The 16,473-nt window shown below is 43.3% G+C and overlaps 1 protein-coding gene across 1 annotated transcript in view; it reads right to left on the bottom strand.

Moving 5' to 3' along the window:
• The window catches only part of VPS13B (vacuolar protein sorting 13 homolog B), a 1,386,889-nt gene that overhangs the window by 1,241,654 nt on the left and 128,762 nt on the right, over positions 1 to 16,473 (bottom strand). Inside the window, exons 5-6 of the mRNA XM_069731647.1 lie at positions 4,285 to 4,452; positions 3,568 to 3,749 (exon numbers count right to left, since the gene is read on the bottom strand). Coding sequence (XP_069587748.1) covers positions 3,568 to 3,749; positions 4,285 to 4,452 — 350 coding nt within the window. The remainder of the gene's footprint in view (positions 1 to 3,567; positions 3,750 to 4,284; positions 4,453 to 16,473) is intronic.

Genomic DNA, 16,473 nt, shown 5'->3' with positions numbered 1-16,473 from the left:
AAGTCAGACAGGCCCGGCACCTGCGCACTGCAGTACTTTGCTCTGCCCTCAACAGGGCAGACAAGTATGCCTGGGCAGGAGCGCGATGCCAGGGAGCCATGAAGCAAGTAGGAGGACGGCATCGCAAAAAGATGGGAGGCGTACAAGGATCTGCGACACCCATCGGATCGGATCGCCCTGCAGGTGAGTATAATTAAACTTATTTTTCTTCTCTTGCAGGTCGGATCAGCATTATAGAATGCTGTAGATAAGCCCTGAAAGGCGGTGGCCGTAACTCGCATCGGTCAAACTTGGTGACAGGTTCCCTTTAAAATTCTATTTTGTATCGGTGTTCTCTAAGAAAGCAATTGTAACATCAACTGATCCTGGGCATCTAAGGAATAAGAGAATCCGTACTATCTATAGACAGAGAGATGGTGACGGAACACTTAACTAATTTAAATTAATTTAAATCTCCTTTTTTCAGATGAATTACATCCTAGGGTAGTGAAAAAGCTAGCAGAGCAAATTGCAGAACCACTAGCCAGAATCTTTGAAAAATCCTGGAGAACTGCAGAAGTTGCAGAATGTTGTCCCGATCTTCAAAAAAAGGAAAGATGGAGCCAGGAAATTAAAGGCCAGTGAACATTACTTCTATACCAGGAAAGATCTTTGCACAAATTATTAAACAGCATGTATGTAAGTACTTGGATAAGAATACATTAATTAAACAGAGCAAGCATGGGATTGTAGGAAACAAGTAATTCCAGACTAAACTAACTTCCTTCTATGATGGAATCACTGACTGGGTGGATCAGAGAAATGCAGTAGATATAGTATCTCATACTAACATTATTGAAAAAAAAAGTATGACTAAGTATGGGGTTGACAAGGCTACGGTTAGGTGAATTCATAAGTGGCTAGGTGATCATACTCAAAGAGTGGTAATAAATGGTTGCACACTCAATTGGTAAAAGTATTTCAAGTGGGGTACCGCAAGGCTCTGTCGTGGCCCCAGTGTTATTCAAAATGTTTGTAAATGATCTAGATAAGGGAACTGAAGATAAACTGATCAAATTTGCAGATGATGGAAAGTTAAGAGGGATAGCTATCACTAGCGACGACAGAGAAAGGACCTAGAAGGATCTAGATAATCCTGAATAATGGGCAGCGACTAGTAAATTAGTATTTAACAGGGAGATATGCAAGAGTCTACATCTGGGCATGAAACACAAGAATTACATCAAAAGATATGGGCAGCACGGTGGCGCAGTGGATAGCACAGCAGCCTTGCAGCGCTGGGGTCCTGGGTTCGAATCCCACCCAGGACAACATCTGCAAAGAGTTTGTATGTTCTCTCCGGGTTTCCTCTGGGCACTCCGGTTTCCTCCCACATTCCAAAGACATACTAATAGGGATTCTAGATTGTGAGCCCCATCGGGGACAGTGATGATAATGTGTGCAAAAACTGTAAAGCGCTGCTGAATATATTAGCGCTATATAAAAATAAAGATTATTAATGGGAGGAAGAGAACCAGCAAAAAAGGCAAACAGTTCTGGGATGTATCAAGAGAAGTATAGAGTCTAGATCACGTGAAGTAATTATCCCCCTCTACTCCTCGATCAGAACTCATCTGGAATACGGTGCCCAGTTCTCTGCAGCACATTTTAAAAAATACATCGAAAAACTGAAGCATGTTCAGAGAAGAGCCACCAGGATTGTAAGCGGACTGTAAAGTATGTCCTATGAGGAATGGTTAAAGGATCTGGGAATGTTTAGCTTTCAAAATAGAAAGTTAAGAAGAGACTTAATAGCAGTCTACTAGTGACAAGTGAATGTGCTCAGATAAAGTGTTAGATAAGCATGCTAGGGTGTTATCCGAGTATCTTGGGCGTGCTCGGATAATATGTTCGAGTCCCTGCAGCTGCATGTTTTGCGGCTGTTAGACAGCAACACGCAGGGATTGCCTAACAAAAAGGTAATGCCCGCATGTGTTGCTGCTGTCTAACAGTAGCGAATCATGCAGCCGCAGGAACTCAAACATATTATTTGAGTACGCCCAAGATACTCGGATAGCACCTGACGATGCTTGAAAAACACGTTATCTGAGCACATTCGCTCAATACTACTGTTTACAAATATCGGAAGGGCTGTCACAGTGTAGAGATATCATCCTTATTCTCATTTGCACATGGAAACATGAGAAGCAATGAAATGAAACAGAAATGGAGAAGATACAGATTAGATATTAGAAAAAAACTTTTTGACAGTGAGGGTGATCAATGAGCGGAACAGGGTTGCCAGGAGAGGTGGGAGGTCTTCTTCAATGGATGGCATCAGAGGCTGGACAGAGATCTGTCTGAGATGGTTTAGAGAATCCCAGGGTTGCACAGGATAACCCTTCCAATTCAAAGATTCTATGAAGTGTTGGATGAAAACTGGTAGTGCAGGTCTATGGGTCCATGAAAAAAACTGGATCAAAGTCATTGGACTGTTTTTCTAGGATGGAGAGAAACCTGTTGTGTGCATCTACTCTAACAGGGATGTTGTGGCAGCATTGAAAAAATTAGAGGTTCATGAACTAAAGTTTGCAAATTGCTTACTCTAAAGAAGTAATGCAGAAGTTTAGTTGCAAACATTATTGTTAAAAAATTGTATAGTAATAAAAGAATAGCTAAAAAATTTAGTTCGTGCTTATTTAGGTTTTATGTACAGTGCTCAGCTTTTCCTCAAAGAATGTTGGGCAATTCATATACACATTAAATGTAAAGGACCGAGAATAGGTCTGGCCACCATAAAACTGAAGAATAACATCAGGCAAAAATTAACACATGGGAGGTCACAAAACTCCGGTTCTACCAATATGTTAGTGCCCAAGAGGTAGGATTCACAACTATAACATACTTATAGCATATACCGATGATATATTGTAAAAGCCTAGGATGGGAATACTTTATAAAGCACTCAAATTATTGGCACCATTTTTATTGATTATTCCCAAAATATTAGTTAATCTGCTAAACCATTGAATAAGGAACACAGTGATTGTTAAGGGTCTGACTACTGGGACATCCAGTGATCCCAAGATCAGGGCTCTGCAACCTAATTCTGCAAAGCTCCAGCCAAGCACAGTGCTCCACTATTTCCATCAATCCCATATACAATGAATGGAGCAAAGATCGTGCACCTCTGCTCCATTCAAGATAAGACTTGTAGAACTGGGTAAGCCATCCTTAACTTACCATTATAGAAATAAACCTTTAAGACAATATTCACACAACACATCTGTAGCAGATAGTTGTTCTCTGAAATTTCAATTCGATTTGTATTAATCCAAGCAATACTGAGTAGGATTTACCCACAATGACATGCTGACTGAAAAGGAGGTAGGTCTGTAGGAGTTAGATCTGTATAACAAAAAGTTAACAGAACTTTTTTTTTTTACATCTGCAAAAAAGCTAAATATTTGGCAATGGAAAGTAAAAATTACTGACCCCAAAAGGCAAAATATCACACTATGATTCCTGTGAATTACATACATAGACATAGCAAAAAAATTCAGTGCACACATACTGGAAGGCGATTACCTTGATGACCGCAGGCATTTTAGAGTTAAGGCTGTCATAGGTAAAGTGCAGGCGGGTTCGGAATGAACACTTGTACAGAAGCGGATCCTGATAAAACTCGATTTTCCCACTAGCGTTTCTCTTGTCAAGACAAACGGTGCAGTCTGAAAAATTAATAACTTTCCTAAGCACGAGTTCAGTACCTGCAAAGGAAAAATATTAAATGGTAAGCAAAAGCCTTCCAGGACCAGACAAGGTTTTATTGTAACTTTGCAAACATCACAGAAGGTAGAAAATGCAAAAAAAAAAAACAACAGCTGGTAAATGTGAATATACACAAGATAAAAATTAGCCACTGTTATAATTAAAGCATCTCTAACCTACAAAAAAAAATGTTTTCTATTAGACTAAAGACTAACCTACCTACAGAGTCAGGTCACTACTAGTGATGAGCGAACACGCTCTGTGTTATCCGCCATGCTTGTGTACTATCCGAGTGACTTCGGTGTGCTCGAAATAAATGTTCGAGACCCTGCGGCTGCATATCTCACCGCTGTTCAACAGCCACAACACATGCAACAGGTAATAGGTAATCCCTCCATGTGTTGCAGCTGTCGGGACTCTAAGATATTCACTCTCGCCAAATTCACTCTGTTAGCACCCAAGCATGCTCGGATAACACCTTATCTGAGCACGTTCACTCCTCACTAGTCATTAAGTTTACGAGCTGCAGCTCACCAGAGATGTCCATAAAAGCTCGGTCCCAGAACTCATCCACTGTGTAACACTCCGCGCAAGTGATGTTGACAGATAGGACGATATCATCCTCCACGTACTTCAAGATCAGGTTATTCACCACAATATTCACGTTGTTCACAACACGGCGGATTAAACTCTGGACATAACCTGCAAGAGACAGCACAGGAGATGTAGATAATCTTACATAACTGCATGATGAAGAGGATAAAAAAAAACGCACATGCTGGGGAAAAAAGTAGGACAGATAAAATACATATTTTACTGGCGTTTTTAATATGCATTTAACATCACAAATGATTAAAAAGTGTAAATGATATATAATATAGACTTATAAAACGATATGCGAGTTCTGTTCTAGTTACAAGATCGATTTAATCTTATTCTTTATCTGTTCTGCAAAGAGAACCTGAATACACAAGTTTTACAAATTATTAATTTTTCATTTACACAAAAGTCTTTCATCACAGAAAATAAAGAAAAATAAATAAGAACAAAGTGGATAAATATTTTTTATACTATCATTTGAACTTCACTACGTGGCTGGGCAATATACTACGTGGCTGGGCAATATACTACGTGGCTGGGCAATATACTACGTGGTTGGGCAATATACTACGTGGCTGGGCAATAAACTACGTGGCTGGGCAACATACTACGTGGCTGGGCAACATACTACGTGGCTGGGCAATATACTACGTGGTTGGGCAATATACTACGTGGCTGGGCAACATACTACGTGGCTGGGCAATATACTACGTGGTTGGGCAACATACTACGTGGCTGGGCAATATACTACGTGGCTGGGCAACATACTACGTGGCTGGGCAACATACTACGTGGCTGGGCAACATACTACGTGGCTGGGCAATATACTACGTGGCTGGGCAACATACTACGTGGCTGGGCAACATACTACGTGGCTGGGCAACATACTACGCGGCTGGGCAACATACTGCGCGGCTGGGCAACATACTACGTGGCTGGGCAACATACTACGCGGCTGGGCAACATACTACGCGGCTGGGCAACATACTATGCGGCTGGGCAATATACTACGTGGCTGGGCAATATACTACGTGGCTGGGCAATATACTACGTGGACATGCATATTCTAGAATACCCGATGCGTTAGAATCGGGCCACCATCTAGTTAGAAATATATTTTACATTATCTGATATTATAAACATATAAGGTTATTTTCACATTAGTGTTTGGGCCGTGTTCAGTGCGCCACGGCTGCTTTTCCAGATCGGGGGCTCTAATTCACATTCAGCCTTATTGAGGTACCAAGGAACCATACGCTTGGTTGACTTAGGTCCTATCCAGACCGGGCCGGTTTTGTGACATAATGGCCATTTTTTTTCTGCCTTTTAAAATGTTTGCAATCATATTATTGTTGAATAAAATAAATTATTTGAAGGTGATCACACACCTATACATATCTCTTTCTTCTGTCTATTATATGATGTGTAGTGGTTGATCCCTTTTATTATTTGTGGTGCCCTCCATTAACTAGCTACAGACTACTGAAATATCATCGCTTTTCCTGGTACTGTAAAAAGCAGCTTTTAATTTGCTTTGAAAACGCAGCAAAATGCCTAATAGCCTAAGAAGTTTTTTTAGCCAGTTTATGTGTAGGGGATGTTTTTTTCTGCTTTAATTGACAATCTTTTTGCATTTTTTACATTTATTTTTCCACATGGAAAAAAAAAACAGCACAATGTGGAACGTAAATGTTTTTTCCCATTTAAATCAATAGAAATCTTATTCAAAGATTATTTGTAGCAGTATTTTCATATGGATTTTTTTTTAAATACTATAAATCTCTACATCAATTGAGCTGAGATTTTTTACATCACTAAGAGAATTGATTCTTTAAATAGAAAAAAAATCTACAAAAAGCAAAAAAAAATTCTCATCACGACTACAAAACTACAAATGCTCAATTTACCCATCATGCTGTGGGTGGATGATTGTTATTGTTATAAGTCACCTAAGGTTTCCAGCATTATTAAGTCATGATATAAAAATAGTCTCGGATTAACATGGCATGTGTTACAATGATCGGCACTTACTTCACAGCCTCACATTAAACAACAGTTTACTCTATAAGGCCGTATTAAAAGATTTACAACCAAATATCGAGTGAATAAAAAAATAAAAATAAACGCTAAGTATAATTTAAAGTCTAACAAGCATAACTTTTACTGCTGCACTAATAAAAGGCGACGGCTTTGTTTCTAAAATGGGAAAATATGAGTCATAACTGAACCCTATGCACACACATAGTGGACGACTAGAGGAAAGGTGCGGGATACGGGGGAATTATTTAACTGTACACCGAAAGTATTAGGCAATTACTAAACAAAAATAAACCGGTACACACAGAACAGATGTGCTACAAAATATCACCTCCCGCTGAGACACTTGTACAAATATTCTATTCTTGTCACTTAGACCCTATTTATCAACTCTGAGTCCTAGGAGCGCTAGGCTTCCTCTAGGTCTAGGCACTATGCTGGGCAAAAGAAGTGCATAGAGCATTCATCATAAGTATTTATCTACATTATTTCTAGCACAAAAAAAATGAATATTTAATGGGCTGGGTTTGCACAATTTAAAGGGAATCTTTTAGCAGGTTTTTGCTATTTAATCAGAGAGCAGCATGATGAAGGGTCAGAGAGCCCGATTCCATGGATGTGTCACTTGTTGAGCAGCTTGCTGTAGTTTCAATACAATCAGTGTTTTATCAGCAGGGGATGATCACTGCAGGACTAGGTGCCTTCTAGTATGCCTGCTATGAAACCCCGCCTCCACCACCGATTGGCAGCTTTCTGTGTACATTGAAAGCAAGCTGCCAATCAGGGCTGTGGGCGGCATTAGACACCTCAGCATTCTGACCACTGCTACTTCTACAGCAGAGAAACCAGGGATTTTATGAAAACGGTAACAAGCAGCACAGAATGTAACACATAGCAGGAATCAGGGGCTCTGCCCCTATATAATGCTGCTCTCAGTTTCCATAGCAAAAACCTACGGACAGATTCCCTTTAAGGTGAGGGTCAGCACACCAGTAACAGTCATCTTCATGTTGTGGTTCTTTAACTAGGACACTTATTTTGTGCTCACGAAGTTCAGATCACAGCTTGGATTTGTCAGGCATTATCACTGCTATGATCCCACTATGAAAGTGTTTTCTGAGGAGCTAGGATGGGAAAGGTTTCTCCTGTTTAAAACAGGTTTCCTTTACTTTATTCTCTTTTATCTGGGATCTGAAGAAATAAAAAAAAATATTAATGTAAAATGTAGTGTGCAGCCCTTACTTTGCACAGCGGGAGGTCAGAACTGCACGAGTCAACAAAAGTGCAGCACAATCTGAGTGTATGAGGTTTGACAAGACCCAATTTACGGCTCATACAGACGCCAGTGTTTTGCAGATAGAACATGTACCCATTAGTCTAAGGGGCTGTTCACATGTGCATGTATTGTTCTAGACAGAATGGTCTACTCCAGGGGTGTCAAACTGCATTCCTCGAGGGCTGCAAACAGGTCATGTTTTCAGGATTTCCTTGTACTGCACAGGTGATAATTTAATCACCTACACAAATAATGAGTTGGTGATTAAATTATCACCTGTGCAGTACAAGGAAATCCTGAAAACATGACATGTTTGCAGCCCTCGAGGAATGCAGTTTGACACCCCTGGTCTACTCTACACCATACCACAGAGACATAACCGATTCTGATCCGAGTTAAGGATAAAATTCACCAATTCAAGTCTATGCGTCCGTGAAAAATTGAGACAGCACTAGCGTGCAACCTGTGTGCAGCCCTTATCTTTTACTACTTGATAGGGGAAACTTAAGAAAGGGCAATAAGGTTGGGTTTTTTTGCAGGTAAGAAAAAAAATGATGAAACTCTAATAGTAACTCTAATAGTAAAAAAAAAACTGTCACAGTAATCAAACAGTAAAAAAATCTGATAAAAAAAAAAAACAGATACAAAAATTGGTCCATTTTATGCATAGGAGAAAAATCACTGCTGTCTGAATGAGCCCTTACAAAATGCAGGAAAATTCTGGCCAGACTGAACCGAAAGCTCACTTCCATTGCCCACTATATCTGTCCCAACAACTAGTGTAATCCACATCTAACTAAAATCAAGGAGACATGTCCTTTATTATATCTTCTGGCAGCAAGTATGAAAAGTGCCAATACAAGTCTACGGATCCGTGGAAAAACATGGACAAGCACACATCTACTATATAAAGCTGTGTGTGTGTGTGTGTGTGTGCGTGTGTGTGTGCGTGCGTGCGTGCGTGCGTGCGCATGTATGTCCGGGATTGGCATCTGCACCGTCGCAGCTACAGCCACAAAATTTTGCACAGTCACACGTCTGGACCCCGAGAGCGTCATAGGCTATGTTGTGAGGTGAAATTTTAACCCCGCGCTTTCCAATTCACCAAACAATTTTGCCCCTATCTACATAACGGGGAAAAAGTGAAAGGAAAAGTGTTGGAGGCAAATTGACAGCTGCCAGATGTGAACAAGGGGGACTTAAAGAATGAGAGCGATGGCACCAAAGAGTATATACCGTACAGTTGCTAAGGTGGGGCCCCGACATGGGATACTCACCACACACACGGGGATATGAACACACACACAAAATGCGCCACACACTACTACGTGCTTGAACACATATTACCCTCAGCACACATTTCACCACACATACACCAACCTCGCCACATAAAAGTCAAAACACAAAAGTCGTCGCTCAAAACTCGCCACGCACAAAACTCGCCACATGCAAAAACTAGGCTCACGCAAAACTCGCCACAAGTGCAAAACTCACCTCATGGAAAACGCGCCACATGCAAAACTTGCACACGTGGAAAAATTACCACATGCACAAAAGTTGCAACACATGCAAAAGTTGCCTCACACAAAACTTGCACACACTCAAAAGGCACCACACAAAACTCGCCACGCGCAAAACTCGCCATGCACAAAACTTTCTGCACACAACTTGCTACACTAACCTGTCACATGCAACTTGACACAAAAAGTTGCTACACGCATGTTGCCACACAAAATTCATCTCACAAAAGTCGCTACATGCATGTCGCCACACTCAACTCAACACACACAACTTGACAAACGAAACTCACCCTAAAACACAAACAAGTCTGGTATTATCCTTCAAAAATAAAAATCTGATTAATAAGCAGACAAACTACAAGAGCAACAAATGTACCATATAGGAAATTCGGCAGCTGTCAGTCACATGACCTGTCTATTATATGTATGTGTGAGCTAATATACACTGCCAGGGGGAGGGCTTCCTGTTGGCTAGGGATTTATCAGGCTGCCAATTTAGCTTACAAATACGGAGGTAAAAATACTGAGCAAATAACGTGTGAACGAGGTCTAATACAGGAGGAGATGACACACAGGTATATACTATATACAGGGGAGATGACACACAGATATATATTATATACAGGAGAGATGACACACAGGTATATACCATATACAGGAGCAGATGACCTACAGGTATATACTATATACAGGAGGAGATGACATGCAGGTATATGCTATCTATAGAAGATGACATACAGGTATATACTATATACAGGAGATGACACACAGATATATACTATATACAGGGGAGATGACACACAGGTATATACTATATACAGGAGGAGATGACATACAGGTATATGTTAGGATTAGGTAATTCAGTACCACAATGGACATAGAAGTCAGAGCACATACAGTGACCTGACAATAACCCAAAAACATAGAACGAGCTCTGAGACGTGGTAACTCTGCTGACCGCAATCCCTAATCCTCTCCAACCACACTAGAGGCAGCCGTGGATTGCGCCTAACGCTCCCTATGCAACTCGGCACAGCCTGAGAAACTAGCTAGCCTGAAGATAGAAAATAAGCCTACCTTGCCTCAGAGAAATACCCCAAAGGAAAAGGCAGCCCCCCACATATAATGACTGAGTCAAGATGAAAAGACAAACGTAGAGATGAAATAGATTTAGCAAAGTGAGGCCCGACTTTCTGAACAGAGTGAGGATAGGAAAGGTAACTTTGCGGTCAACACAAAACCCTACAAACAACCACGCAAAGGGGGCAAAAAGACCATCCGTACCGACTAACGGCACGGAGGTACAGCCTCTGCGTCCCAGAGCTTCCAGCAAGCAAGAAAAACCAAATACGCAAGCTGGACAGAAAAAACAGCAAACAAAAATAACACAAGAGCAACTTAGCTATGCAGAGCAGCAGGCCACAGGAACGATCCAGGAGGAAGCAAGTTCAATACTAGAACATTGACTGGAGGCTAGGATCAAAGCACTAGGTGGAGTTAAATAGAGCAGCACCTAACGACTTCACCACATCACCTGAGGAAGGAAACTCAGAAGCCGCAGTACCACTCTCCTCCACCAACGGAAGCTCATAGAGAGAATCAGCCGAAGTACCACTTGTGACCACAGGAGGGAGCTCTGCCACAGAATTCACAACAGTACCCCCCCCCTTGAGGAGGGGTCACCGAACCCTCACCAGAGCACCCAGGACGACCAGGATGAGCCATATGAAAGGCACGAACAAGATCGGGAGCATGGACATCAGAGGCAAAGACCCAGGAATTATCTTCCTGAGCATAACCCTTCCACTTAACCAGATACTGGAGTTTCTGTCTTGAAACACGAGAATCCAAAATCTTCTCCACAATATATTCCAACTCCCCCTCCACCAAAACCGGGGCAGAAGGATCAACAGATGGAACCATAGGTGCCACGTATCTCCGCAACAATGACCTATGGAATACGTTATGGATGGAAAAAGAATCTGGAAGGGTCAAACGAAAAGACACAGGATTAAGAACCTCAGAGATCCTATACGGACCAATGAAACGAGGTTTAAACTTAGGAGAGGAAACCTTCATAGGAATATGACGAGAAGACAACCAAACCAAATCCCCAACACGAAGTCGGGGACCCACACAGCGTCTGCGATTAGCGAAACGTTGAGCCTTCTCCTGGGACAAGGTCAAATTGTCCACTACATGAGTCCAAATCTGTTGCAACCTGTCCACCACAGTATCCACACCAGGACAGTCCGAAGACTCAACCTGCCCTGAAGAGAAACGAGGATGGAACCCAGAGTTGCAGAAAAATGGCGAAACCAAGGTAGCCGAGCTGGCCCGATTATTAAGGGCGAACTCAGCCAAAGGCAAAAAGGACACCCAGTCATCCTGATCAGCAGAAACAAAGCATCTCAGATAAGCTTCTAAGGTCTGATTAGTTCGTTCGGTCTGGCCATTAGTCTGAGGATGGAAAGCCGAGGAAAAAGACAAGTCAATGCCCATCCTTGCACAAAAGGCTCGCCAAAACCTCGAAACAAACTGGGAACCTCTGTCAGAAACGATATTCTCTGGAATGCCATGTAAACGAACCACATGCTGGAAGAACAATGGCAACAAATCAGAGGAGGAAGGTAATTTAGACAAGGGTACCAAATGGACCATCTTAGAGAAGCGATCACAAACCACCCAAATGACTGACATCTTTTGAGAGACGGGAAGATCTGAAATAAAATCCATAGAGATGTGTCCAAGGCCTCTTCGGGACCGGCAAGGGCAAAAGCAACCCACTGGCACGAGAACAGCAGGGCTTAGCCCGAGCACAAATCCCACAGGACTGCACAAAAGAACGCACATCCCGCGACCGAGATGGCCACCAAAAGGATTTAGCCACTAACTCTCTGGTACCAAAGATTCCAGGATGACCAGCCAACACCGAACAATGAACCTCAGAGATAACTTTATTCGTCCACCTATCAGGGACAAACAGTTTCTCCGCTGGGCAACGATCAGGTTTATTAGCCTGAAATTTTTGCAGCACCCGCCGCAAATCAGGGGAGATGGCAGACACAATTACTCCCTCTTTGAGAATACCCGCCGGCTCAGATAAACCCGGAGAGTCGGGCACAAAACTCCTAGACAGGGCATCCGCCTTCACATTTTTAGAACCCGGAAGGTACGAAACCACAAAGTCAAAACCGGCAAAAAAACAGCGACCAACGAGCCTGTCTAGGATTCAACCGCTTGGCAGACTCGAGATAAAAGTCAAGTTCTTATGATCAGTCAAGACCACTACGCGATGCTTAGCTCCTTCAAGCCAATGACGCCACTCCTCGAATGCCCACTTCATGGCCAGCAACTCTCGATTGCCAACATCATAATTTCGCTCAGCAGGCGAAAACTTCCTGGAAAAGAAGGCGCATGGTTTCATCACCGAGCAATCAGAACTTCTCTGCGACAAAACAGCCCCCGCTCCAATCTCAGAAGCATCAACCTCGACCTGGAATGGAAGCGAAACATCTGGTTGACACAACACAGGGGCAGAAGAAAAACGACGCTTCAACTCTTGAAAAGCTTCCACAGCAGCAGAAGACCAATTGACCACATCAGCACCCTTCTTGGTCAAATCGGTCAATGGTTTAGCAATACTAGAAAAATTGCAGATGAAGCGACGATAAAAATTAGCAAAGCCCAGGAACTTTTGCAGACTTTTCAGAGATGTCGGCTGAGTCCAATCATGGATGGCTTGGACCTTAACAGGGTCCATCTCGATAGTAGAACGGGAAAAAATGAACCCCAAAAATGAAACCTTCTGAACACCAAAGAGACACTTTGATCCCTTCACAAACAAAGAATTAGCACGCAGGACCTGAAACACCGTTCTGACCTGCTTCACATGAGACTCCCAATCATCCGAGAAGACCAAAATATCATCCAAGTATACAATCAGGAATTTATCCAGGTACTCTCGGAAGATGTCATGCATAAAGGATTGAAACACTGATGGAGCATTGGCAAGTCCGAATGGCATTACTAGGTACTCAAAATGGCCCTCGGGCGTATTAAATGCAGTTTTCCATTCATCGCCTCGCTTAATACGCACAAGATTATACGCACCACGAAGATCTATCTTGGTGAACCAACTAGCCCCCTTAATCCGAGCAAATAAATCGGGTAACAGCGGCAAGGGGTACTGAAATTTAACCGTGATCTTATTTAGAAGACGGTAATCTATACAAGGTCTCAGCGAACCATCCTTCTTGGCCACAAAAAAGAACCCCGCTCCCAATGGCGACGATGACGGGCGAATATGCCCCTTCTCCAAGGACTCCTTCACGTAACTCCGCATAGCGGCGTGCTCAGGCACAGATAAATTAAACAGTCGACCTTTTGGGAATTTACTACCAGGAATCAAATCGATAGCACAATCACAATCCCTATGCGGAGGTAGGGTATCGGACTTGGGCTCATCAAATACATCCCGGTAATCAGACAAGAACTCTGGAACCTCAGAAGGGGTGGATGACGAAATAGACAGAAATGGGACATCACCATGTACCCCCTGACAACCCCAGCTGGACACAGACATGGATTTCCAATCTAATACTGGATTATGGACTTGTAGCCATGGCAACCCCAACATGACCACATCATGCAGATTATGCAACACCAGAAAGCGAATAACCTCCTGATGTGCAGGAGCCATGCACATGGTCAGCTGGGTCCAGTACTGAGGCTTAAGGTACCGTCACACTTAGCGACGCTGCAGCGATACCGACAACGATCCGGATCGCTGCAGCGTCGCTGTTTGGTCGCTGGAGAGCTGTCACACAGACAGCTCTCCAGCGACCAACGATCCCGAGGTCCCCGGTAACCAGGGTAAACATCGGGTAACTAAGCGCAGGGCTGCGCTTAGTAACCCGATGTTTACCCTGGTTACCAGCGTAAAAAAACAAACAGTACATACTTACATTCAGCTGTCTGTCCCTTGCCGTCTGGTTCCTGCACTGACTGCTGGCCGTAAAGTGAAAGTGAAAGCACAGCACAGCGGTGAGTCACACAGCGGTGACTCACCGCTGTGGCTGTGCTCTGCTTTCACTTTACGGCCAGCAGTGCAGGAACCAGACGGCAAGGGACAAACAGCTGAATGTAAGTATGTACTGTTTGTTTTTTTACGCTGGTAACCAGGGTAAACATCGGGTTACTAAGCGCGGCCCTGCGCTTAGTTACCCGATGTTTACCCTGGTTACCAGTGAAGACATCGCTGAATCGGTGTCACACACGCCGATTCAGCGATGTCTACGGGGAGTCCAGCGACGAAATAAAGTTCTGGACTTTCTTCCCCGACCAGTGACAGCACAGCAGGGGCCTGATCGCTGCTGCCTGTCACACTGGACGATATCGCTAGCGAGGACGCTGCAACGTCACGGATCGCTAGCGATATCGTCTAGTGTGACAGTACCTTTATTCTTGGCCAAAGGCGTAGCTTCAATTCCTCTCAATGGAATAGGACACTGCAAGGGCTCCAAGAAAAACCCACAACGCCTAGCATACTCCAAGTCCATCAAATTCAGGGCAGCGCATGAATCCACAAATGCCATGACAGAATAAGATGACAAAGAGCAGATCAAGGTAACGGACAAAAGAAATTTTGACTGTACCGTACCAATGGTGGCGGACCTAGCGAACCGCTTAGTGCGCTTAGGACAATCAGAGATGGCATGAGTGGAATCACCACAGTAGAAACACAGCCCATTCTGACGTCTGTGTTCTTGCCGTTCAACTCTGGTCAAAGTCCTATCGCACTGCATAGGCTCAGGTTTAAGCTCAGGTAATACCGCCAAATGGTGCACAGATTTACGCTCACGCAAGCGTCGACCGATCTGAATGGCCAAAGACATAGACTCATTCAGACCAGCAGGCATAGGAAATCCCACCATGACATCCTTAAGGGCTTCAGAGAGACCCTTTCTGAAAATCGCTGCGAGCGCACATTCATTCCATTGAGTGAGTACGGACCACTTTCTAAATTTCTGACAATATACCTCTATCTCATCCTGACCCTGACACAGAGCCAGCAAATTTTTCTCTGCCTGATCCACCGAATTAGGTTCATCGTACAGCAATCCGAGCGCCAGGAAAAACGCATCAATATTACATAATGCAGGATCTCCTGGCGCAAGAGAAAATGCCCAGTCCTGAGGGTCGCCACGTAAAAAAGAAATAATGATCCTAACTTGTTGTACTGGGTCACCAGAGGAGCGAGGTTTCAAAGCCAGAAATAGTTTACAATTGTTTTTGAAACTCAGAAATTTAGTTCTATCTCCAAAAAACAAATCAGGAATAGGAATTCTTGGTTCTAACATAGAATTCTGAACCACAAAGTCTTGAATATTTTGTACTCTTGCCGTGAGCTGATCCACACATGAAGACAGACCTTTAATGTCCATCGCTACACCTGTGTCCTGAACCACCCAAATGTCTAGGGGAAAAAAAAGGCAAAACACAGTGCAGAGAAAAAAAAACGGTCTCAGAACTTCTTTTTTCCCTCTATTGAGAATCATTAGTACTTTGGGCCTCTAGTACTGTTATGATTAGGTAATTCAGTACCACAATGGACATAGAAGTCAGAGCACATACAGTGAACTGACAATAACCCAAAAACATAGAACGAGCTCTGAGACGTGGGAACTCTGCTGACCGCAATCCCTAATCCTCTCCAACCACACTAGAGACAGCCGTGGATTGCGCCTAACGCTCCCTATGCAACTCGGCACAGCCTGAGAAACTAGCTAGCCTGAAGATAGAAAATAAGCCTACCTTGCCTCAGAGAAATACCCCAAAGGAAAAGGCAGCCCCCCACATATAATGACTGTGAGTCAAGATGAAAAGACAAACGTAGAGATGAAATAGATTTAGCAAAGTGAGGCCCGACTTTCTGAACAGAGTGAGGATAGGAAAGGTAACTTTGCGGTCAACACAAAACCCTACAAACAACCACGCAAAGGGGGCAAAAAGACCCTCCGTACCGACTAACGGCACGGAGGTACAGCCTCTGCGTCCCAGAGCTTCCAGCAAGCAAGAAAAACCAAATACGCAAGCTGGACAGAAAAAACAGCAAACAAAAATAACACAAGAGCAACTTAGCTATGCAGAGCAGCAGGCCACAGGAACGATCCAGGAGGAAGCAAGTCCAATACTAGAACATTGACTGGAGGCTAGGATCAAAGCACTAGGTGGAGTTAAATAGAGCAGCACCTAACGACTTCACCACATCACCTGAGGAAGGAAACT

This window comes from Ranitomeya imitator, chromosome 6 (genome assembly GCF_032444005.1).
Source record: "Ranitomeya imitator isolate aRanImi1 chromosome 6, aRanImi1.pri, whole genome shotgun sequence".
NCBI lineage: Eukaryota > Metazoa > Chordata > Amphibia > Anura > Dendrobatidae > Ranitomeya > Ranitomeya imitator.
This window is presented reverse-complemented; position numbering and strand designations above follow the sequence as displayed.